At 49.1% G+C, this 24,912-nt stretch overlaps 1 protein-coding gene across 2 annotated transcripts; it reads right to left on the bottom strand.

Moving 5' to 3' along the window:
* Positions 1-239: 239 nt before the first annotated feature.
* Positions 240-24,797, bottom strand: SMPDL3B (sphingomyelin phosphodiesterase acid like 3B). Of its 2 annotated transcripts, XM_002750531.6 has the most exons (8): positions 24,541-24,797; positions 13,527-13,740; positions 10,534-10,631; positions 6,005-6,148; positions 4,842-5,014; positions 3,514-3,694; positions 3,296-3,429; positions 240-914 (listed from the first exon to the last, which is right to left on the bottom strand). In XM_002750531.6, the coding sequence occupies exons 1-8, from the start codon at positions 24,599-24,601 to the stop codon at positions 546-548; spliced, it is 1,374 nt and encodes a 457-aa protein (XP_002750577.4). In that variant the 5' UTR covers positions 24,602-24,797; the 3' UTR covers positions 240-545. The 2 variants fall into 2 exon arrangements, with proteins under 2 accessions (XP_002750577.4, XP_078187027.1); XM_078330901.1 differs by lacking the exon at positions 13,527-13,740.
* Positions 24,798-24,912: the final 115 nt, after the last annotated feature.

The raw sequence follows: 24,912 nt of genomic DNA, 5'->3' as shown, positions 1-24,912 counted from the left end.
ACCAAGATAGCAAAACCCTGCCTCTACTAAAAATACAAATTAGTTGGGCGTGGTGGCACGCGCCTGTAATCCTGGCTATTAGGAAGGCTGAAGCAGGAGAATCGCGTGAACCTGGGAGGCAGAGGTTGCAGTGAGCCGAGATCGCGCCACTGCACCCTAGCCTGGGCGATAGAGGGAGACTCTGTCTCAAAAGAAAGAAAAGAAAAAAGAAGAGAAGGTAAGAAATACAACACAGAATCAAACCTACCACGAGCTTTGTTTTGTGAATAAAACATAAAACACAAAAGAAATGTGCTTCTAGGGGGGGTCTGGGGACTTCATTTCTGTTTCTGGTTTGTTTTTGGAGAGGGTCTGGTTCTGTCGTCCAGGCTGGAGTGCACTGGCGCGATCACGGATCACTGCAGGCTCCTGGGGCTTCACCCCGATCCGTTGTCCTATTTAAGTTCACTCCGCAGGCACGGAGGAAATGGCAGAAAGCCCAGCTCTGGATGGTCCTGGGCGCTACCCCCGTTACCCATTACCAGGAGGAAGATGAGCCCGGTGGGTCACAGCGCTAGCGTGCACAGGACCAGCAGAGCCGCCAGCAGCAGCAGCAGCAGGAACTGGGGCATGGGGTCGGCACCCGAGGCGTACAGGCAGGCAGTGTAGGCATTGAAGTCCACCTGGCGCATGGCACACACATGCTGCGTGCTGCAGGCCTCGTCGCAGATCCCAGCATCGTAGCTGACCGAGTTGTAGGCATAGTAGCGCTGCAGTGCGCCCTGGTCGCCAGCAATGTGATCCAGCACTGCCTCCATGGAGCGGGCGCTGGCGTCCGGCACCCCGAAAGCCTCCGTCAGCCGGTACTCGAGCTCCCAGCGCGGCTTCCCCAGAGCATTCGCCTGGCTCAGGTTCACAAAGTAAGTCACCATGTCCTGGAGAAAGTGTGTAGGGTGGGCTGGCTGTGAGCAGCTGTTTGCTTCCATCCTCATCCTGCACCTCACATTTGCCCCCATGTTCTTTAGAGCAATGATCGTGACCACTGCTAGTTACTGAGCATTTAGCTGCGCACCCAATGTGCTTGGCAGACATCCTCTGAATCAAATGCGGTAACTGCACTTATTTCCCCTGTTTCACAAATGAGGAAACAGGCCTTAAGAGGTTAACTCACTTGGCCAGGGTCATACAGATATTCAGTGGCAGAGGCAGGATTGGAACCCAGATTGTTTACCCCAAGCCTGTGCACTTCCTGTCCCACTACGAAAAGGGACACGCAGAAGATGCTCAGTAAATATTTACATAATGAATAGATAAAAGCAATGTAAAAGAGCAGCATGAAGCATGAGAGGCTGAGAGAGGTTATGAACCGCAGACTCCCAGGGCCCAAGTGCATGTTCATGGCTAGACTCTGCAGGGTTCATCCGTCCAACAGATTCCAGGTACATTTATGAACCTGCTTCAGGCCACTGCAGATGGGGTAAGAGGAGCTACCCATATGAATGGGCACTCTGGGCCAGGCACATTCCATTATTTCATGTAGTCTTCCCCAAACCCTGTGAGCTTCTGTGACTCCCATTTTACAGATGAAGCAAGTGAGGCACAGAGGTCAAAAGCTCAAAAAGCTTGTGAGTGGTGGAGCCAGGATTCAACCTCAGGGCTGACTCCCTCCCTGAGAAGAACATAGGGCCTGTTTGAGGGTGGGGGTTGGGGTCCCTCAGCCTGCCATTCCCTTGCTCAGACCCTCGGAGTGCCCATGTGGACAACAGACCTCTCTTAAAACCCCTCCGATCTCTTCTTAATCTACATTTACTAGAATCAAGGACCTGGGTTAGTTCATCCAGCCCCTGGCTTGAAATGTCCTCTCCATTCCTCAGCTCTTCAAGCTCCAACTTGCCCCCTCCCTGGCCACTTTCACTTGATGCCATTTAGCCATCCCAAAGTTGACAGGTCTAAAACCAGACCTCTGACTGACCTTCTGAAGCCTGATCATCCCACCACTGATTTTAGTAACCAGCAGCCACGGCCTTTCCATTGCACAGGCCAAAAGCCTTGGAAGCTTCCTGTATTCATCCCTTTCTCTCACAGCCCACGTCCACTCTAGCAGCAAACCTGCCTCCAAAATTCATCCAGGTCCTGGCACTTCTCACCACCCACTGCCTCCACCCTGGCCAAGCCACCATCCTGTCAGCTGGGGTTTGTCCTTCCCTCCTAAGTGCCTCACTTCTTCCCTGCCTACCCCTACAGCCTCTTCTCTGCATGGCAGACGTGATGATTCTGTAAATTTATACGTCACAGGATTTCATTCTTCTGCACCAAACCCTCCAAATCCAGAGGCTCATTGTGGCCTGCAAGATCTGACCTCCTTTCCCACTCTCCCCTGTGCCTCCCACTGTGGCCACCTGGTCTCCATGCTCTTCCCTGACCCACCAAGCACATTCCCACCCTGAGGCCTTTGACTTGCTATTCCCTCCACATCCTCCAGACACCCACATGACTCACTCCCTCAATACACTCAGAACTCAAATGGCACCTTATGTGGACACTATCCCATGCCCACCTACCTAACACAATACACACCTCCCATAGCTGTCACAGTTTTGATTTTCTGCTTAGCCCTTCTGCCTGTGCCATAATTAATTTTACATATTTATTGTTCCTCTCCTGTAAGATGTCAGGTTCAAGAGAGGGTTGACTTTGCTGTGTACATTTACATATCTCCTGAGATTAGAAATGGGCCTGGCACATGGTGCAGACTTAATACATTTTGTTGGCTAAATAAAGGAATACTTTTTTTCATCTCAACAACCACAAGCTCATCCTAAGAGGTGAGGGATTGTTCGATGAATTAGGGTGTCGAGCCTTGTCTGTGTATGGAAAAGGTGGACATTGGGCTTGAGGCCAGACTGTGGGAAGCCTTGAGTACGACACCAAAGAGACACAACTTTATCTTGAGGGCACTGGGGAGCCACTGAAGGTTTTTGAGCAGGACAGAAACAAGATGAAAGTGGTGCTATAGAAGATTTGTTTCTTCTGTCATGTGTAGCAGATGGGCCATAGCAGGGCAGGGCCAGAGGCAGGGAGACCAAGTATGAGGCTGTGACGGTCATCAGGGGAAAAGGAGACTTGGGGAAACATTTCCCTGACTTGGTGGCAGGTGCCTCCAGGGTTCTGATCCTGAGCTGGAGATGGGTGGAAGGAAATTGACCTTCCTGAGGCTCAGTGGTCAGGGGAGGGTGGATAAGCTGAGATTTAGGGAAGGCAGTGATACATTAAGCCCCTCCAGCCCTCCTCCTCTGGCCTCCACAGGACCACTGACCTTCAGGCTCAGTGTGGCTTGGTCATATTCGAATACCCGGATGGCTGGATTGTTGGCCCCATTGACCACTCCAGGTAATGTAGTTTTCCATGGGGTGACTCCAGGTGTGATGAACATGGCGCTTATGGGGGCACCTGTCAGGAGAGAGACAGCAGGACTGAGAGGGTCTGGGGAGAGAAGGAGGGACAGAGCTGCCAGTTGCCCTCCAGGCTGAATACCTGCGTCATCATAGAGCATCCGAAAGCTGTCGGTGTGGTGGTGTCCAAAGAACTGCCCTGCTATGACACGATGATGCTTCCGCACCACTTTCAGGTACTTCTCGTTGAAGCCCTCCCGGAACCATGCCTTGTTTTCCGTCTTTTCGAAGAACCCTGGGGGCACATGGCCAACAATGTACACCTACAAGGAGGGGGTGTTTAGAAGGGGCTCACAGATGCTCTCTACAGCCCCTCATTTCTACTTCTTAAAACCTTCAAATCACCCCAAAGGCAGGTAGATGTGCTCAAATGTGTCTCCTCCCCAAAGGCCTCCTGGATTCCATCTCCCTGTGCCCAGCAATGAATGCACTATATACCTTCCCAACTCTGTGCCTACCACCTAGAGAACCCTTCTCCTTTTCACTTCTGTAAATCCTCCCCATACTTGAAAACCTAACTCAAAGAGCACCTCCTCCATGAAGCCCTCCACATCCTTCGACAACCACTCTTTTGGAGAGCTTGAGCACTGCAATGAAACCGTTCGTTCTTGCATGGTTGTGTGGTATATGCTACACAATAATGTACATTTGTGTCTTACATTTCTTGAGTCACTCAGCTGACAACACCTGGGCACTTGGCCACCATGGCAGTTATAACAGGGGACAGGGTTAAGTGCATGGGTTTTGGAGTCAGACTGTGGCTTAGACCAGCTGTGTGTCACCTCTCTGAGCTGCTCTCTTCTCATCTGGAATAGCACCTAGCTGGTGGGGTTTTGAGAACAATGGACTCATTTCTGAGCCAGGGTTTCTGTAGTTCTGCTACCTGAGATCATCTGTATAACATCCTAAGCAATGTGCCCAATGTTGTCATGGGCACCAGCTGTGATATCCTCCTGGCATGGGCTGATCAGTGCAAGGACTCAAGCAAATGAGACACTGGGCCAGTCCTTGAGGAGCTGTCAGGCCAGCAGACTGGCTGGACACGCTCAAGGGCAATGCATACCCGGGAGGTCTGGCACACAGTACGGACTGCAGCGGTGCATGTGGTAGCAGTGTAAAGAGCACTGGACTTGGAGTCTGAAGGCTGGCATTCCAATCTGGACTTTATCACTTATGTGATTTGGGACTGTCACCACTCTTTATGAGCCTCAGGGTCCTCATCTGCAGTGGGCTCCGGATCCCAACACACAGAGCTGTGGTGAGGATAGAGGAAGCCCTCTGCTGGTGCTGGCCTGATAAAGGACCCTCTGGGATTGGGCATCTTTGGGTGGGTGGGTGAGTTTGTAACAAGCGGGAGACTTGTGCAGGAAATAACCCCAGAGGAGAAAAGAAAGAAGCAGGAGCTCTTACCATGTCCCCAGCTTTGGATGCATTGGTCAACACATCTTCCAGCCACTGGAACTGCTGGCCAGGGTCCGCCATGTCCGCTGTCAGCGCGTTGCTGGTGTAGTATAGATTGGTGTTGAGGACCACGATTCGCCCAGACCTGCTGGGACCCGGCAGCTTCTCAGAGTAGAAGGCACCTAGGATGTCACAGCCAGGGACAATATGGAGGAGGCCCCCACCTCTAGTCAGACAAACTTCTGCTCCTTTCACCTCACTGTCCCACTTTCTTTTTCCATTGCATCTTTCCCTTCCTTCTTTCCCATAGGCGGGACATTGATCTGGAAGACCAGAGGCTCTGGAACCAGGAAGCCTGGATTCAAATCCTGGCTCTGGAACTCATTCACTCTGCATCTTGGGAAAGTAACTTCACCTCTCTATGCCTCAGTTTCCTTATCTGTATAGTGAGAATAACAGTGATGTGTGTTTGCCCATCCAGATCCACTGTCAACCGTTCACCACTCAGCCGTCTTTTCCAGGAGCTGATCTACAAGGACTAAATCAACAGGCTTCTGTGCCACAGGCTTCTGGTTGGCTTTGACCACTGGGGAGTCCCAACAGAGGAGACCGAGGAAAGGGAAGAGTAGGGTCAAAGTCACCTTGTGCTGGCTGTGTTTCTGGACTGGTCATTCTCAACCAGGTACTTCTGGTGCCAGGGAACACTGGGCAATGTCTGAGACATTTTTGGTTGTCACAACTGGGGGGTGTTCCTGGGGGTGTCACTCTAGTGGGTGTTTGCAACATTCTGCAACACATATGGCAGTCCTCGGTGACAAAATCACCCAGCCCACGATGTTGGTGGTGGCAAGGTTCAAACCTGCTGGAAGTGAAACCACTCCTTCCAAGGGCTGCTGTGAAGTGTCTAGGACTGGGCTGAGGGTAGTGCCTGACACACAGTAAATGCACAATAAATACGGATTTAACAGCATCCTTAGTGCCCTGGCGTTTAGAGCAAGGACTTTGGAGTTAGTTCTGGATTCTGCTCCCAAGACTGCCTTTTCTAAGCTGTATGCTCCTGGCCTCCTTCTCTGTAAACTGGGGATGAAATCAGTACTTATTTTAAGATGTTGTTGTGAAGACAAAGATCAGACCCTGGCATACGGTAAGATAGTAGCAAATGGTGTTAGTACCTTTTTTGAAGAGAGCGATGGACTCGTTACTAAGCCAGGGTTTCCATAGTTCTGCTATCTGATTGTAGATCTTGTTACTTCCAACTGGAAACTGGTTTTTGGGGTGAAAATCGTGATTTCCTAAAGCAGCATAGACATTAGTATCTGGGAAGAAAGGGGGAAATATCAAAATATATATGCAAAAGCACTCAGGGGAGTTAATCATTTTCTGTTGGCCACTGGCCATCAGAGCTCAGGGGGAAGAGCTATAGCACAGATGAGGAAAAGACACAGATAAGAAACCCGCATTTGATACAATCTGGCTGAATTTGGTTAGACTTTGGAAGGAAGAGCAGTGAGTGCTTTGATCGCAATCCTACACCCACTCCCAGCAGAAAGTGTCCTGGTTAGAAGGGAGGCAGCAAATGATGAGAAAGGGAAAACTAGGTCTAAATGATTCTGATCATTCTCAGCCACTTGGTAATTTAGTTTTCCCAATTCTTGTCGATTCCAGATCCATCTTACTGTTAGGGAAGGGGTCTGCTTCACTCTGAGAGGCCTTAGGAGTTTCACTCATCCATGCAGCCAGCAAATGTTTTACCGAGCACCCACTATGAGCCAATGCATAGAGCTGGAAACCAGGCTTCCAGCCCCAGAGGTCTTGCAGTTCAATCGGGTTGACAGGTATTGAGCAGAGGTGTAAGAGATGTCACAAAGAAGAAATGGCCACTTGTTATGGGAGTGATAACAGAGGGCAGAAGTGGGTTTGGGGAGGCTTCCCTGAGGAAGAGGCCTGTGAATGAGTCCTGGAGGTATAAGGGTACCCATTAGACTCATTTCCTCCACATGAACAGCCTCATTTCTGCTTCTATTTTATGCTCTATGTCTGGCACCTAGTTGGTGCTCAATAAATATTTGACAATGAACAAAAACTCCTCTTGGGTTCATAACAGGGCAGTGCCCTTATATGAGCTTGGTCTATCCCAGGGAGTGACCTGGAATAATGAGGGAGGCTGGAGCCTACCATTCTGGTTGGGAAATACTTTGCCCTGTGTAGCTTACGAGACCTGGGAATGCTGAGAACTCTGCCGAAGTAGGAGGTTGTCAAATGCATCACTGTAACTGCCTAGAAAAACCTCACCTCTCAAAGTAAATGCCAGCAGCCATTAAGAATCCATTTAAGGCCAGGCGCAGTGGCTCATACTTGTAATCCCAGCATTTTGGGAGGTCAAAGCGGGTGGATCATGAGGTCCGGACTTCAAGACCAGCCTGACCAATATGGTGAAACTCCGTCTCTACTAAAAATACAAAAATTGGCCGGGCGTGGTGTTGCGTGCCTATAGTCCCAGCTACTCAGGAGGCTGAGGCAGGAGAATCGCTTGAACCTGGGAGCTGTGGAGGTTGCAGTGAGCCAAGATCGTGCCACTGCACTCCAGCCTGGATGACAGAACAAGACTCTGTCTTAGAAAAAAAGAATCTATTTAAGGAAAAAAAAAAACAAAAAAACACAAATCCCTGAATCCCAAGGGCAAGTGAGAAGGGAAGGACTTGCTCCTGTGTTTTTACTTCTGTGTGCCCAGCTCCTTGCAAACATAAGCTCCATGAAGGTATGACCTTGTATCTTGTTCATTGCCATGTCTTCTACTCCTAGAATGGTGTCTCACCCATAGTAGATGCTCAATAACTATTTGTTGATTGACTAAATGAGTGAATGAATTACCTTATTTAATCCTCATAACAACCCTATGGACAGGTACCATTATTTTCCATTTTCAGAGGGAGAAGACTGAGTCTTTATGAGATTACCCAGCTAAACCACAGCAGAGCTAGAATTGGGCCCTGCATGACAGGGTCCTGCTCTGTCACCCAGGCTGCAGTGCAGTGGTGTGATCATAGCTCACTGTAACCTCAAACTCCTGGGCTCAAGTGATCCTCCTGCCTCCCAAATAGGCAGCCTCCCAAGTAGCTAAGACTACAGACATACACCACCACACTGGCTAATTTTTTTATTTTTTGTAGAGGCAGGGTCTTGCTGTTTTGTCCAGGCCAGCCTCAAACGCCTGACCCCAAGCAATCCTCCAGCCTTAGCTCTCAAAGTGCTAGGTTTACAGGCATGAGTCACTGCACCTGGCCCAGGGCCCTGGATTTGTTTGTCTTGCATGCCTGTGTTGTCAACCACTTGGCTGTGCTGGCGAGGTGGGGACCGGTGTTCACAGCCAACTCTGGTGGGTAAAGTCGAACATGGCAGGAAGAACATAGGCTGTGGAACCCTGAATATTGAGTTTCAGTCCCTTCCTCTTCTCAGGCCACTTACTCAACCCCTCTGTATTTCAGTTTAATTATCTATAAAATGGGAGTGTTCTCTTTGACTTCTGTTTTTCTAATTCTCAACTAGATAATACCTGCATTTCATCTCTTCCAATTTGTTCTCGTATTACCATCTCTAAAAGTGAGCTATGGCCATGAGAAAGTGCTGTGTCAGATTATAATTGGTAGCTGTTTTTTTCTTAGTTATACATAACAATGCATCTTTCAGCCAATGGCATCTTGGATATTAGGAAATTCCATAAATGTGTAAGTGTGGTAGAAAATACAAAATCTTGTCATTTACATTTGTGTGTTAAATCATAGTCAATAGGCCAGGCATGGTGGCTCATGCCTGTAATCCCTACACTTTGAGAGGCTGAGGTGAATTACTTGAGCCTAGGAGTTTTCAAGACCAGCCTAGGCAACACAGCAAGACCCCCATCTCTATAAAAAAAAAAAAAATGACAATAAGCTGGGCACAGTGGCTCACACCTATAATCCCAGCACTTTGGGAGGCAGAGGTGGGCAGATCACTTGATGTCAGGATTTTGAGGCCAGCCTGGCCAAGATAGTGAAACACTGTCTCTACTACAAATACAAAAATTAGCTGGCCATGGTGGCAGCTGCCTATGGTCCCGCTACTCGGGAGGCTGAGGCAGGAGAATCGCTAGAACCCACAGGGGTGGAGGTTGCAGTGAGCTGAGATCACGCCACTGCACTTTAGCCTGGGTGACAGAGCAAGACTCAGCATAAAAAAAAAAAGAAAAGAAAAATAATTAGCAGAGTGTGGTGGCGTGTGCCTGTAATCCCAACTACTTAGGAGGGTGAGATGGAAGGATCGCTTGAGTATGGGAGGTGGAGGCAGCAGTGAGCCTTGATCATGCCACTGCACTCCAGCCTGGGTGACAGCAAGACCTTGTCTCAAAAAACAAAACATAGTAATAAAGCATTTTCTTATCCATTATTTGACTTGTGTTCCAGAAACCCATGTGAAGCAAAGGATAGGTACTTCCAGTTGGATCTGAGTCTGAGTCCCTCCCTAGGAACTGACTAACTCAGAGCCATAGGTTCCTTTTCTGTAAGTTGAGAATAATAGTGCCTGCTGTTGGGGTGGGGGTATGTCTTGGCTTGACACCAACTAGTGACCCCTGCTGGAAGACGAAGGAAACCAAGCAGACTGAGTTGGGTTGGGCTGGGGTAGATAAACTGGAAGCATCCAGGCATCTCTTTGCCTAGATTGACTTGTGTTGAGGGAAGGAAGCGGTGGGAACAGACAGTAAAGACAGTGCTCACACCAGGATTTGGGTCCCTTAAGTAAATGTGACCTTCACTAGTTTACTTAGCCTCAAGGCTCACCTGCCTAATCAGAAAAATTGAGCTTCCCCCAAGGATTATGGTGACAGTGAAGGAGCTAAGGTTTGAAAATTCTTAGAGCCAGCCTGACCTTTTACACTTGATACAGAGTGACTGCTGCTGCTCATTATTTATTTTGATTATTACTCCATAGCTGTGTCCTGGGGACCCATCATGAAGATCTTTAGAGGGAGCAGTTGTCCAGGAACCCAAAGGAGATGGGTGTGGTGGTGGTGGGGCCCTGGGCTGCTTTCTCAGGTGCCCATTTGGCAGCCTGGCCACCTGATTTAGCCTCCAGGATGTTGTTTTGGTGCAGCCTGCTTTAAAACATTTGCAAGGGCCATTAGATTGAGGCATGCAGACCCTATAGACCCCATAGGGCTGCTGCCTCACTCACCCTTAGTCCCTGCTGCCTGCTTTGCCAGGCTCTGAAGGCCTTGGAAGTAACAAGAAAGAGCACCTTGGCGAAAATTACCATTTCCCAGAGGTCCTGGCAGCCAGGACAGTTTGAGGGTGATGGATGCCAACTCCAGAGCCAGAGCAGGATACAAGGGTGGTGTGTGAGACTTACCCAGGGGTGACCCCTGTGTGCAACTCTAGTCACCTGGAGAATGGTTCATGAGTCTGGTGATAAACAGGCAAAAACAGAAGGCAGTGAAATGCCAGGCATTTTCTTTCATAGGATTCTATGTGTATCCACAGGCCCATGGGCTTGCAGGTTGCCTTTGGGCCTGTTAGGAAGGTGTGAAATGGTCACTGTGAAGACCTGGCCAACAGTCATCACTGTCCATGGATGAAGGGCAGCCAGGACATTCACTGCTGCTGTTGGCCCACCGTGCAGTGCCTGGGGTTCAGAGAACACTGTAGAGGGATCGATGGCACAGTCTTACCTGGAAAGACCTCTCTGATGAGCTTGGTCAGGCGTTCCACAATTTCTAGTACAGCTGCCTCCCCCAGTTTCTTGTCGGGCACGTGAGGTGTGTTGTCGCTGCAAAACACCACCAAAGCCAGTTTGGGGCAGGTAACTCAGGAAGGGGCAGAAGAAAAGGAAAGGACAGTTCTGCAGTGAGAGGAAAACCTGTGGGCCTGGGCCTCAGATGTCCCCTTTAGGGGGAATGGCCAGGCTGGGGTGGAGTCAGATGGGACAGAGCTGAGACCTGGGCTTTGCCATTTTCCTGCTGTGGATCCCTTGACTGATTGTTTAACCTCTCTGAGGCTCTATTATAAACTCATCTGTAATGTTGGGATAATACGGTTCTTACTCACAGAGTGTTTGTGAGGTATCCATCAAGGGGGAAAATTATATACATAATATAGTGCAGTAAGAGTAGCTGCGAGGTTATAATGAATATCATTATTTAGAGAGGGAAGCTCTGGAGTGCCAGTCCCATCTGCAAACCCCAAGGGAGTTCACAGTGAGAAGCCATCTCTGAGTTCTGTTCCTTTCCCTAAGAGTTCAAGGGAACTTTAAGGTAGCTTCAAAGTGTAGGATTCAGATCTTTTCCAGGACAGGTACAGAATCTGCCCCAGGACCACTGTGCCCCCCCAGGCCCACTGTGTCCCCCATGCCATGAATCTCAATTATTGGGTCTACTTTAGACATGCTCAGCAAGGGGAGGAGAATGGTGGCAGATGGGGTGTAGGGATGGGGAGACAATCGAAACCAACCCTGAGGCCTCTGCTGCCCAGGAACTCGCCCAGGGAAGCTAACTAGCATAATAGTATTAGTGCTGCTGCTAGGAGCTCACACCGGCTGACTTTCTGCCAGGCACTTTCTGTGTGTTGTTGCCATAGCCACTAATTTGTCCCCATTATAACCCTGCAATGTAAATTCTATTGTTAGATTAGGCCCACTAGCCAGATTAAAAAAACCAAGACACAGAAGGGTTAAGAATTGTGCTTATCCTGAATCAAGCACCAGAGACAGTGGAGAAAAAAATTGTGCCTAAGTGTATACCACTAGAAAGTAGTGGGGCCAAGATTTGAGCCCAGTCAGCCTGGCCCCAGAGTCTATGCTCATAGCCATTGCATCCTATTGTGTCTCTGGTACCCACATTAGGGCAGCAAGAGGGCCTATTTTGCCCTGAAAACTCCCTGGGGACAGGCCAGAACCCAAAGACAGAAGGACAAAATTTCATATTTTTTATTTTTAGATTGGAAGATCTAATTCACTCTGATAAAAAACACACCTAATTTCTAATGGCCATCCTCCAAGGGACTGCAGCTCTCTTAGAAGTCAAATTTCATTATGATTGAATAATTACAAAGGGTCCTAGAGATCTTCTCCTCCTATGCTATGTAACTTTTCAAGGTCTCAGAGATTTCCCAGGAAAAAAATGTCCATCTGTTAAAGCACCGTGAATTTCCCGAGGATTCCCATCTGTCAGAATGTTACCCATGCTCCCCCTTCTCAGAGAAATCAGAAGTTCTCCCAGTGAGGCCCCTTGAGGGAGCAGGCACAAGGTCATGGACCAAAGCTCACTCTCTTCTTAGATTGATTCCTGAGCCAAAGGAAGCCAGAGCTGTCCAGGCCCCTCCTGAGACAATGTCACATGTCTTATGTGTCCAGCCTGGCAGGTTCATCTGAGGGTCCTTCCTGGTCACACCACATCATAGCTGGGGGCATCATGGGTTTCACCCTGCTTTATAGAAGTGTCCACTGAGGCTGGCAGAGGGAGTGCAAAATCAGAATTGCTTCCAGCCTTCCTTGAGAGCTCGCTTACTCCACCGCTTCCTGCAAGATGTCCTTCCCCTAATCCTGCCAGATGGGATCATGTGCCCTGTGAAGCTCCCACATCCCCCCCCAGGTGACCCTCTCTCCTTTGCTGGGTCAGTAGGTTTGTCTGTATCACCCACAAGACCATGAGTTCCTTGGAGCCAAGTGTGGGTGTCCATCATCTCAGATCTCTAGTGTCTACCCCACAACTGAGCAAATGACTTGCTCTCCAAGTGAGGGAATGGGTTTTTTTGTTTTTTTTTTGAGACAGAGTCACTGTGTCACTCAGGCTAGAGTGTAGTGCCATGATCTCAGCTCACTGCAACCTCTGCCTCCCAAATTCAAGCGATTTTTCTGCCTCAGCCTCCTGAGGACCTGGGACCACAGGTATGCACTACCAAGCCAGGCTAATTTTTGTCTTGTTAGTAGAGACAGGGTGTCACCATGTTGGCCAGGCTGGTTTCAAACTCCTGACATCAGGTTATCCTCTTGGCTTGGCCTCCCAAAGTCCTAGAATTACAGGCGTGAGCCACCATGCCCGGCTGGAATGGGGGAATCTTGAGTGATAAGGAGGCAACTTCCAAGGAAATTTGAAGGAATTAGAGCAACATTCTTGGACAGTAAGCAGAAACTGGGTCTCTGCAGCTGAGTGGGATCGGCCCTCAAGCTGTCCCTGTGAAGAGCAGAGCTCTGACCAGTAAGAATGTTCTGGGGCCACTAGGTAGCCCAGGGGTGGTCAGCAGCCAGCCAGGACACTGGGACCCAAGGCTGAGCCACCTTTAGCCCTCATACTTTCTTCCCTTCCTGCACTTGGACCTCTCAGACTTAGAGTCCCTAAGCCCCATGGGGAATGGCTCCAGTGTCCACCCATAGCTCAAAACCCAGGCACTCACCAAGTGCCCAGACATGCCAGGACCATGTCCAAAGCCTGAGTGAGAGCTGTGTTCTGCCACAGCCAGGAGACACAGAGGTTGAGGACAGGTTTGGAATCAGTTGGACTCAGGGCTCCCTGGGCAAGTTAGGAAACTCTTTTGAGCTTTAGGTTCCTCAGCCTCCTGTGAGACTGATGTGAGGATTAAAGGAGATAATGTGGGCAAAAGGCCAGGCTGGCATGTGGCACACAGCAGGTGCCTGGCAAAGGGTAGCTGCTGCCTCGGCTGCACTCACCCAGTCCAGAGAATGAAGTCTGGCTCCGGGTTGATCTCCTTCATGGCATAGATGGAGGAGTTGATGAGGGCCCAGGGAGAATCGCAGAGGTAGTCACCCCAAGGGCCTGCATTGGGCACTGGCTGGGATCCGGCTGATGGGCACACCTGGAAGGGGTCTTTGGATACCTTGTAGTCAGGGTCAAGGTGCAGGTCAGCGATGTGCCAGAACTTCCCTGCAGGGAAAAAGACATCCTCCTTCAAAGCTCGTCTGTCTCTCAGCCTGAAGCAAGGAAGTCCAGGGGAACCCTGGGCAGGGGCATTACACAGGCAAATGGAAACCTCCTCTGAACGCCCAGGTTCAGAGAAGGGCCCACAGGCCTGGCTCTGCCCAGGGACACACTGAGCAGAGCAGAGAACAGGCTCAGCTCCAACCCTGACCCCTGACCTTTGGCAAGGCTCTGTCCTCCCCACATTGGATGGGCAGCCACAGCATTAGGGCTCGGGTATTCTAAGCAGGGGCTTATTTTAAAGCAAAGGCAGGAAGGGGTATGGGTTAAGTGCTCAGGCTCTGAGCCACTTAGGAGTTGTGTGACCTGGGCTATGTCACTTACCTAAGCCCATTAATTAGAGCCAGATCCTCTCATGCTGCAGGGAAATATAGTTACATATGAAAATCTGATCTGTCCTGGAATTTCTTGTAAAATTAAAAAAAAAGTCTGACCTGGATAGGGAAGGCTTACATACCAAATGAACTGGAAAACCTTGCTAAGCAATACCAGCAAGGCCTTGGTGCAGTGGTTCATGCCTGTAATCCCAGCACTCTGGGAGGCCAAGGTAAGAGGATTCCTTGAGGCCAGGAGTTCAAGACCAGCCTGGACTACATAGGGAAACCTCATCTCTACAAAAAATTTAGAAAATTAGCCGGGTGTGGGGTCATGCACCTGTGGTCCCAGCTACTCAGGAGGCTAAGGTGGGAGGATTGCTTGAGCCCAGGAGGTGGAGGCTGAAGTGAGCCTTGATCATACCACTGCATGTCCAGCTTGGACAAAAGAGCAAGACCATCTCGAAAACAAAACAAAAAAACAGCAAAAACCTGGGGCTATGTGTGGAAGTGAGTGTAAGAGCACTAGACCAGAGAAGAAGGAACGCCACTTCAGATCGGGCTAAACTCCTCCGGTAGGTATACTTGCTGGTGATTCTGGATCCAGGGTGTGGCTCAAGCACCTGGGAGTGGTCCTGCTTGCTAAAGTGATTGACGGAAACCTGGACTCAGCTTCCAACCAAAGGATGCTGAAGTGACAAAAAACTTCACGGTATAATAAAGAGAAAGGAATCCAAAGAAATAGGTGGGATGGAGTAGACTTCTCATTTCTCATGTGAACCCCACACAGGGCCTGGCACAGTAGTTTCTTTTTTTTTTTTTTTGAGAAGGAGTTTTGCTCTGTTGTCCAAGCTGGAGTGCAGTGACACAATCTCAGCTCACTGCAATCTCCGCCTCCCAGGTTCAAGCGATCCTCCCACCTTAGCTTCCTGAGTAGCTGGGATTACAGGCATGTATCACCATGCCCAGCTAACTTATTTTTATTTTTAGTAGAAACAGGGTTTCATCATGTTAGCTAGGCTGGTCTCAAACTCCTGACCTCAGGCGATCTGCCTGCCTCAGCCTCCCAAAATACTGGGATTACAGGTGTGAGCCAGCACACCCAGCCGCACAAGTTGTTTCAATGACTGCTTACTGAAGGAGAGTTGAGCAGGTCTGGACCTTATTCATTCTGTTTTTCGCTAACACAAAAGTGAGGCCCAGGATTTCCTCACCCTCTGCTATTGCAATCACTTCCTCCTCTATTTCTTGTGTCACTTAGAGCCACAAGTCAACATCACTGGCCCCAGGTAGCTGTGTCTGGGCCTGGGAGACTGGACTTCTTTTGATCTCAGGGTTGGATAGCCAGGGCCCCATCTAGGCCACAGGACATTCAGTGGATGGCCTGCAGATAAAGGCTAGCCCCTGACCCTCACTCCTTAACTTTCCCTCCCAGATGCTCTTGAGCTTTTCCCCACCTCTCCTGATCTAAACCGAGTCTCAGGAAAGGATCTGAAACATGTTCATACTAAAGTGTACATGACTGATTAAGCAAATCATTCTTTCCCACATGCATTGTTATAGTGCTCTCCGCATAGCCTTGGGAATATTATCCCTAACTTTACAGATATGGAAACTAAGATCTGGAGTTCAACATGCCTAAGATCACACGGAAATTTATGCGGGTCTTCGGGCGCCAATCCCTCCGAGGAAGATGTGATTGCAAAAGGGGTAAAACCAGTGCCTTTCTATTTTAGAAGAGTCTTTTTGTTGACAGCATATTCCCACATTTTTATTTTTTATCCAAACTGAGTCTTTGTTTATAACGGGGAAATCTTAACCTTTCCATACATATTGTGATCATTCATATACTCCTGCCAGGCACGGTTGCACATGCCTGTAATCTCAGCACATTGGGTTGGGAGGCTGAGGCCGGAAGATTGCTTGAGGCCAGGAGTTGAAGACTAGCGGGGGCAACAAAGCAAGACTTCATCTCTACGAAAAACAAAATTTAGCCCGGCACAGTGGCTCATGCCTGTAATCCCAGCACTTTGGGAGGCTAAGGTGGGCAGATCACCTGAGGCCAGGAGTTCGAGGCCAGACTAGCCAATATGGTAAAACCCTGTCGCTACTAAAAATACAAAAAGTAGCTGGGCACCATGGTGCTTTCCTGTAATCCCAGCTACTCGGGAGACTGAGGTAGGAGAATCGCTTGAACCCAGGAGGTGGAGGTTGCAATGACCCGAGATTGTGCCACTGCACTCCAGCCTGGGTGACACAGCAAGATTCTCTCTCAAAGAAAAAAAAAAAGATATAATTCCTACAGTGACAAAATCCCAAGCCAGAGTAAAGGAATGAACTGCCTTATACCAGTTAGTTGGTGGGCAGAGTTGGTGGGCGTCCCAAGTCCCTGAGATGAGATGGTGAGTGGCTCTCACCTGCTTCCAAGCCTAGGGCCAGGCTGGCCAGGATGGATGCAGCAGGAGGCCCTTTGCCCCTCTCTCAGGCACATGGTCCTCACAATTGCTCGGCAGAGAAAGAGGCTATTCCCCTACTTCAAGCTGGCTCTTCCTCAGTTAACTCCAAACACTGAGCAGTTTTGTCCCTTTGATGGCAGCCCTCAAAGTATTCAGGAACATTTCTTCACTCCAGAAACTCCTCAAGTGTCAGTTGTCATTTTCTAGCCAGTGAGAAGAACTGAAACTACTTTCCAGCCTCTCTGGTACATTTTTTTTTTTTTTTAAGAGACGGGGTTTCACCATGTTGGCCAAGCTGGTCTCGAACTCCTGGCCTCAACTGATCCACCTGCCTCGGACTCCCAAAGTGCTGGGATTACAGGCATGAGCCACCGGGCCCAGTCTGGCACATCCTACTGAAGGGTGTGTGTGCATGCCTGCGTGTGTCTCAAAGACCTGACTCCAGGAGAGGCCAGGCTAGTGGAGGGAATGATGGAGAGAGCCAGAGGTCAGGGTGGACAGCTACCTCCTTGGGGTCCAACCTCCTCATTGTGGGGTTGCAGATCCCAGCGACCTTGTCAGCTCAGCCCGATCACCACCCTCAGCCAAGCTGCTTCTCCTCACAGAGTCTCTTCCCTGACTACACCATGGCCTCCTCCAATCTTCCCACGTCATCATGCAGCTGCCTCCTCCTCATTCAGGCCTCCACCCCAAGGTCACCTCCTCAGAAGTCTCCCCTGACCACCTCATCCCAAATGCCACCTCCCCTGCCTGTCTGGTCACTAGCTATTGCCTCCCCCAGCTTCCCTTTCCTCAGCGCCCTCTCACGCGTGAACTTATCTTGTTGACTTGCTTATTGTTCATCTTCCCTGTCTACAATGTCAGTTCCATGAAAGCACCAAGCCCGTCTTGTTTATCTCTATGTCCTCAGTGCTAGAAGGGTGCCTGGGATGTGGAAGATGTGCAAATGCACATTCAATGAATGAAGAAGGCTGTGGGGAGGCCAGTTAGAATCGTAAGCACTCAAAGAATGTTAGCTAGGTGCCTGGGCCTGATCTCACTTCATCCTGGCAGCCAGTCTGTGAGATGAGAATTCTTATGCTCTCACTGTACAGATGAGCAAACTAAGGCTCAAACCCAGACCTCTCTGACCCCAAAGCTGAGAAACAATGTTGTCCTGCCTGTTGACTTGGAACCTTCCAGAAGGTGGCTGTAATAATAAACACGTTTTCCATAAGAATATGGGAGCCATCAGCTTCTATGGAATTGATCTCACAGTAAGAGTCCAGGCCCTATATCCAAATAATTAAGCTCTAATTAGCATGTCAGGACCATGAATGGGGAGGCAGGAGATCCAAATTCTTTTTTTTTTTTTTTGAGACAAGAGCCTTGCTCTGTCACCAGGCTGGAGTGCAGTGGCGCAATCTCAGCTCACTGTAACCTCTGCTGCTGGGTTCAAGCAATTCTTCTGCCTCAGCCTCCTGAGTAGCTGGGACCACAGACGCTTGCCACCATGCCCAGCTAATTTTTGTATTTTTAGTAGAGATGGGGTTTCACCATGTTGACCAGGATGGTCTCGATCTCCTTATGTTGTGATCTGCCCACCTCGGCCTCCCAAAGTGCTGGGATTACAAGCGTGAGCCACTGCACCCGGCCAGGTGATCCGATTTCTAATCCAGGCTCTTCTTCCATGTGTTTGCTGAGGGCCTTTGGGCAGGCCGCCAGGCCCCACTGAGCCAGAGGCTGCTGACATCTGGCCTGCCTCTCTGTGAGCATCCAATAAGACAGTGAGGGAGAAAGGGCTTATAGAGGACAATCCCAACACACCATACCATTACCTGCAATTACCCCTGGAGCCAGGAGTGAGACTGGGGAGGTGTGGGGGCCTGGGCACTTTAATGCTTCACCCTTTAGACCAGAACTCGGAAGTGTTACAGTCCAGATGCTTCACTGGGGATCTTGTTAAAGTTAAGAGGCTTTCTACATTCGCACTGCTTGGGCCTTTTACAGCAAGACAGTATTCATGTATAACTTGAGTTTTATAGAAAGGTATACCAATCTCAGCTATCATTATTATTCATTCATTACTGAGGAGACAAATAAATTTGGTATTGAGTACAGTGGGTAGCTGAGGGCACAGACCTGGGAGGGAATCCTGCTGCACCACCCCATAGCTGTGTCAACAGTGAAACCTTTCCAGGGCCTGTTTTCTCTGTAAAATCAAGATCACAGCGCCCCCTTCACCTTGGGGCCCACATGAGGATTAAAATGAAAAATGTGAGATGATGAACAGAACACCATAAGTGGGAAGCAGTGGGTACTCGACATTTGGTTCCTGGGGGCGTCCTATAAGGCCCCCGCTCACCGAGAGACTGGACGAGGTAGGGAGTGGCCATGTCTCACCCAGCCAGCCCCAGCATGTCCTTGGCTGTTGTCCATAGTAAACTGCAGTGGCAGGCAGGACGTTTGAAGGGAAACAAGGTGAAGATAGAGCCTGTCTGCCCCAGATGACCATCTCTGAGAGGAGGACTGATGGGCGCAGTGCATCCCTGGGCACCCAAAAAAGTGTCCTGGCCCGCCTCCTCCTTCACCAAAGGGGGTTACCAGGACTTCGTGCCCACTAGGGATGACAGACATAGGGCCCAAGACCTCATAGCTCTGCAAGGCCCATGGAAATGTCAGACTTGGAAAAAAATGCATTGACTCCAAAAGTGCAGGAAAAATAAAAACTACCAAAATCAAGTAGTTCATCAAAATCAACAATTCTTTTTTTTTTTTTTAAGAGACAGGGTTTCACCATGTTGGCCAGTCTGGTCTTGAACAGACTGGTCTTGAACAGAGGCCAGTCTGATCCACCTGCCTCAGCCTCCCCAAGTGCTGGGATTCTAAGCATGAGCCACCACTCCCGGCCTCAACAATTCATTTCAAAAGCAATATTAAAAATTTCATGGGCAATGTGCATTGGCTCACACTGGTAATCCCAGTCTTTGGGAGGCCAAACTGGGAGGATCAACTGAGGTCAGGAGTTCAAGACTGTGCCTCTACAAAAAAAAAAAAAAAAAAAAAAAACAGGCTGGAGTGCAGTAGTGTGATCCTGGCTCACTGCAGCCTCAATCTCCAAGCTCAACTGATTCTCCTGCTTCAGTCCCCCAAGTAGCTGGGACTACAGGCATGTGCCACCAAGATTGGCAGATTTTTTTTTTGTAGAGATGGGGTTTGCCATACCCAGGCTTGTCTCAAACTCCTGAGCTCAAGTCATCCACCTGCCTCAGCCTCCCAAAGTGCTAGGACTATAGGTATGAGCCACCATGCTAGGACTACAGGTATATACTGTCATACCCAGCTACTTATTAAAAAGAAATTTAATTTCTCTATACTCAGGAAGCTGAGGCAGGAGGATCTCTCTTTTTATTTTTTTATTTTTATTTAAGAGATGGTGTTTCACCATGTTGGCCAGGCTGGTCTTGAACTCCTGACTTCAGGTGATCAGCCTGCCTCAGCCTCCCAAAGTGCTGGGTTTACAGGCATGAGCCACCGTGCCCGGCCTCAGGAGGATCTCTTAAGTCCAGGAGTTTGAGGTTACCTTGAGGTATGATTGCAGCACCACACTCCAGCCTATGCAACAGATAGAGACCCTGTCTCCAAAATAAGAAAAATAAAATAAATTAAAATCATATATGATATGGGATGCTTTTAGTATGATTTGTGATGGAGGTGGGGAGAACTCCCATAGTCATAAAACCTAAGTTCTTAAAATGGCCAGAAGGTGAGTTCCTGTATGGTTGGGGACAGGAGGGCAGGAAGGCACCTGCCATTCATTTAGCACCTACTGAATGCTAGACACTGCACCACACACTCTATTCATGCAGCCTCACAACAACATTATGAAATGCATCCTAGGATGTACTCATTTTACAGATGAGGAAACTGAGTGAGTGAGTGGTAGACTGAGGATTCTGAGCACCTCAGAATGGAAATGATCACAGTGTACTTTACTCTGCCACCACCTACCAGCATGACCTTGGAGATATAAACAGGTTTTCCTTGACTTATGATGGGGCTATGTCCTGGAAAATTGAAAATACCATAAAGCAAAAATGCATTCAACACATCTAACCTACTAAAGAGCATCATAGCTAGCCCAGTCAACTTTAAAGGAGCTCAGAACACTTACATTAGCCTTCAGTTAGGCAAAATCATCTGACAGAGACCTATTTTATAATAAAGTGTTGACTCTCTCTTGCAATGTATTAAATACTGAATTGAACATGAAAAACAGAATGGTTGTATGGCTTGAAATGTGGTTTCTGCCAGACGCGGTGGCTCACGCCTGTAATCCCAGCACTTTGGGAGGCCAAGGCGGGTGGATCACGAGGTCAAGAGATCAAGACCACCCTGGTCAACACGGTGAAACCCCGTCTCTACTAAAAATACAAAAAATTAGCTGGGCATGGTGGCGCGTGCCTGTAATCCCGGCTACTCAGGAGGCTGAGGCAGGAGAATTGCCTGAACCCAGGAGGTGGAGGTTGTGGTGAGCCGAGATCGCGCCATTGCACTCCAGCCTGGGTAACAAGAGCAAAACTCCATCTCAAAAAAAAAAAATGAAATGTGGTTTCTGATCAATATCTAAGGCTTTTGTACCATCATAAAGTAGAACCATCGTAAGTCAGGGACCATCTGTGTGTATGGCTCCTTAAATTTTTATAGTACTTCACAGTGTACCTGTATGATCTCACTTAGCCATCACATTTAATCTCTCCTCTGCTATCATCCCTATCTTATGTAAAATAAAGGCCGCAGGTCACACAGGTATTCAAAGCCAGGACCATAGGTAGGACCTAAGTTTTCTGGCTTCAGGCAGTAGGTTATTTCTGTAAGGACATACATGAAACTTGCAATCAGGTATGCCTGATTTTGAATCCTGGCTCTTCCATACAGGCAGGGGCAACTTGAGCAAGGGATTTTTGGAGCTGAGTCTCAGTTTCCTCATCTATAAAATGAGGATTAGAATGCACCCAGCAATGGGGATGGTTATGATGCAGAGCAGGTGAGCCCCAAAGTGGAGCTTAGCCCATGAGGGTTCTTGGCTTTGCCCAGGGAAGAATTCAAGGGCAAGCATGAGGTTGAAGGAAACAGCTTTGTTGAAGGGTGATGTTACAGCTCCATGACGGCTCCTGCAGAGCAGGGCTACCTCATAAGCAGAGAGTAGCAGCTCAGGGCAGTTTGGCAGTCACATTTATACCCACTTTTAATTGCCTGCAGATTAAGGGGCAGTTTATGCAGAAATTTCTAGGGAAGGGGTAGTAACTTTTAAATCATTGGGTCAGTGCCATGGAAAGGGGCAATAACTCCTGGGTGTTGCCATGGCAAAGGTAAATTGACATGCCACACTGCTGGGTGTGTTTGAATGAAAACTGCTTTTGCCCAGGCCCTGTTTTCGCTAGTCCTCAATCTGATCCGGTGTCAAAGCCCCACCTCTGGAGTCCAGTCCCACCTCCTGCCTCACTTGTGTGGGTGAAATCATTCTCTTACACAGAACACCTGGCTGTGGGGTGAGCAAGGCAGCCTTAGGGTTCATTCCCTGGGTCACACTGCCCCTCAGGCCTCTGTTTCCTCCAATATAAGATGAAAGTACTGAACAGAGGTTCCCTGAAGGCCCTTCCAGTTCTGACTCCTGCGATTCAGTGGCTTTTGTCTGTTATTGTTTATAACCCACACCACACAATGATCTCAGTCCCTATTTCAGTCCTTTGCTACTGAGGCTCAGCATTAGCCCCAAAACACAACTGTAATTCTTCCTCTGTAAACAGAGGCCCTCCAAAACCCATGGAGTTCATTTGTTAAAAACCAACATTTACTGACCCCCTACAGGGATTACCCTCTGCTCACAACACCTCCACAGCTCCAGAGGTAGGTGTTACCATTCCCACCCATTACACCTTGGTCCTACTCCCTTAGCCATGGGCTGGCCTTCCCGGGAATGTTTTCCTACCAAGCTAACCCACAAGGGAAGAACCTGTCTGCTTCTCTGCAGTTAGAAGCTGAGAAAGGAGTGAAATATTGCACAGGACGTGTGGGAGGAGAAGGAGATAGCAAGTTGGCACCCACCCAAGCTCCTGGCTAAGGAAAGTGGAGGCAGACACCCGGCAGTTTAATGCAAAGAAGGGATGATCTGTCTGATCCCCTGTCTCAGAATCCACCTGTGCTTCAGGAAGACACGTGGAGTCGGAAAAACCTTACAGGTGCTGTGGAATTCCTTTTAAATTTACTTTTGTTGGCCAGGCGTGGTGGCTCACACCTATAATCCCAGCACTTTGGGAGGCTGAGGCAGGTGGATCACGAGGTCAAGAGATCGAGACCATCCTGGTCAACAAGGTGAAACCCCGTCTCTACTAAAAACACAAAAATTAGCTGGGCATGTGCGCACCTGTAGTCCCAGCTACTTGGGAGGCTGAGGCAGGAGAATTGTTTGAACCCAGGAGGCGAAACTCTGTCGCAAAAAAAAAAAATTACTTTTGTTTTAAAATTACAGATGTATACATTCCAGCAAGTTTGGAGAAAAGAGAAAAAAATATTACTTCTAAACCCCACCATCCCAAGAGGACATGAAGCATAGTACAGCCAGGCACAGGCATTGTCCTGCCACTTCCTAGTTGGGAGATCTTCAGCAAGTGCAGTGTTCCCCCTGAGACTCATTTGCCTCATCTGCAAAATGGGTATAATGATATTAGCACGTACTTCAAAGGGGCTCTAAAAGAGGATATTTTTCTTTCATTTCTTTCTTCCCCTTTTTTTTTTTTTGAGAGAGGGTCTCATTCCTATCACCCAGGCTGGGGTGCAGTGGCACCATCACAGCTCACTGCAGCCTCAACCTCCCAGGCTCAGGTAATTCTCCCACCTGAGTCTCCCAAGTAGCTGGGACTACAGGTGCCCGCTACCACATCCAGCTAATTTTTGGTATTTTTAGTAGAGCCACAGTTTTGCTATGTTGCCCAGGCTGGTCTCAAACTCCTGGACTCAAGCAATCCACCCTCCTTGGCCTCCCAAAGTACTGGGACTACAGATGTGAGCCACCGCGTCTGGCCTCAAGGGTCCTTTTACACATAAGCAAGTCAGAATACATTACGCCTGTGCTTAGAACTCTCCAATGACATCCCATTTCACCCTGACCAAAAGCCTGAGTCCTTCCTATCTACAGCCACAGGGAAAGAAAAATGTCTGAGTTCTCAAGAGAGCCTTTGAGGCTACCCATGGGCTGGGACCTACCCACCCTCCAACCTCATCCCCCACTCCTGCCAACCCTGCTCCAGCCACGCAGGCTTCCTTGCTGTTCCTCATGCACATCACTTGTGCGTCCACCTCAGGCCCCGTGCACTGTCCTCTCTTCCTGTAATGTTCTGGATACCCACGTGGCTCCCCGACTCGCTGCCTGCGGGCTCCACTTGAATGTCACCTGATTTGACAGCTCTTCTCTGGCCGCCTTATAAGTATCCCCTCCCCACACCTTGCGCTTCCTGTTCTACTTTATTTTCTCCATTACACTTATCATCTCCTCCAGTGCTATGTATTTTATTTGTTCATGTGGTTTTTTTCCCCCCAGATAAAGGAATTCTTCATTAGGACCAGGACTTTGTTTTCTTCTCTAATATATCCCTGGCTCCTAGAATAATGGATGGTACAGGGAAGGCCCTCATTTGTTGAATGAGTTCACTAATCTTTCCTGCCACCTCCTACCTCTAATAATTAGTTGGCTCTAAAATTCCCAGACCTCTTTGCAAAGTCAGTGTCCCTCCCTGGCCAGCTGTCACCTCCACTGAAAATCTTCAGCCTCAAATAGTACCCGCCAAGGCCCACTAACTCTCCCCACCCTGTCTCCCTGCCCTAGCTCCTGCCTTACTATCTTTAGAAGCACCTCCAAGCTTGCTGCGAGCAGCTTCCAGCAGCCTCACAGTTCATAGTACAAAACAAAGGCAGAGCAGACATTCCTAGTGCTGTACCTGGTTCAGCCCCGGCACCTCCGAAGTAGGCCAGGAAAATCAGCCAAGTGAGCAGCCTCATCCTCGGGGCTCACTTCACCAGAGCCGTGGGACTCTCCAGGAGCTGTCTGTTGTTCACACTGCAAGCTTCCCAAGTAGTTGTCTATGGCCATGTGCCTGAGCAGAACACCCTGTCCTGTTACCAGTATTCCAGGCCCTCTAAGGCGTCTGGCTCCTCTGGCTTTTCCTCCTTTGCCCAGCAGGTTGTGATCTGGGCTGGCCCAAGGAGGCAGGCATCTGAACCCTTAAGTGGAAGCCACACCTGTCCTGCCAGTGCAGCCCCTGCCCCCAAGAGGGAGGGGCACACCACAGGATTACGTCAGCAAGTCAGGT

Source organism: Callithrix jacchus, chromosome 7, assembly GCF_049354715.1.
Source record: "Callithrix jacchus isolate 240 chromosome 7, calJac240_pri, whole genome shotgun sequence".
Lineage (NCBI taxonomy): Eukaryota > Metazoa > Chordata > Mammalia > Primates > Cebidae > Callithrix > Callithrix jacchus.
This window is presented reverse-complemented; position numbering and strand designations above follow the sequence as displayed.

Coding starts and splice junctions, on each gene's coding strand:
- SMPDL3B (XM_002750531.6), bottom strand. CDS start 24,601: ATGAGGCTGCTCACTTGGCTGATTTTCCTGGCCTACTTCGGAGGTGCC. Junction 10,632..13,526: donor GACTTCATTCTCTGGACTGG/GTGAGTGCAGCC, acceptor GGTGTTTTGCAG/CGACAACACACCTCACGTGC. Junction 915..3,295: donor AAGCCACACTGAGCCTGAAG/GTCAGTGGTCCT, acceptor CACTTTCTCCAG/GACATGGTGACTTACTTTGT.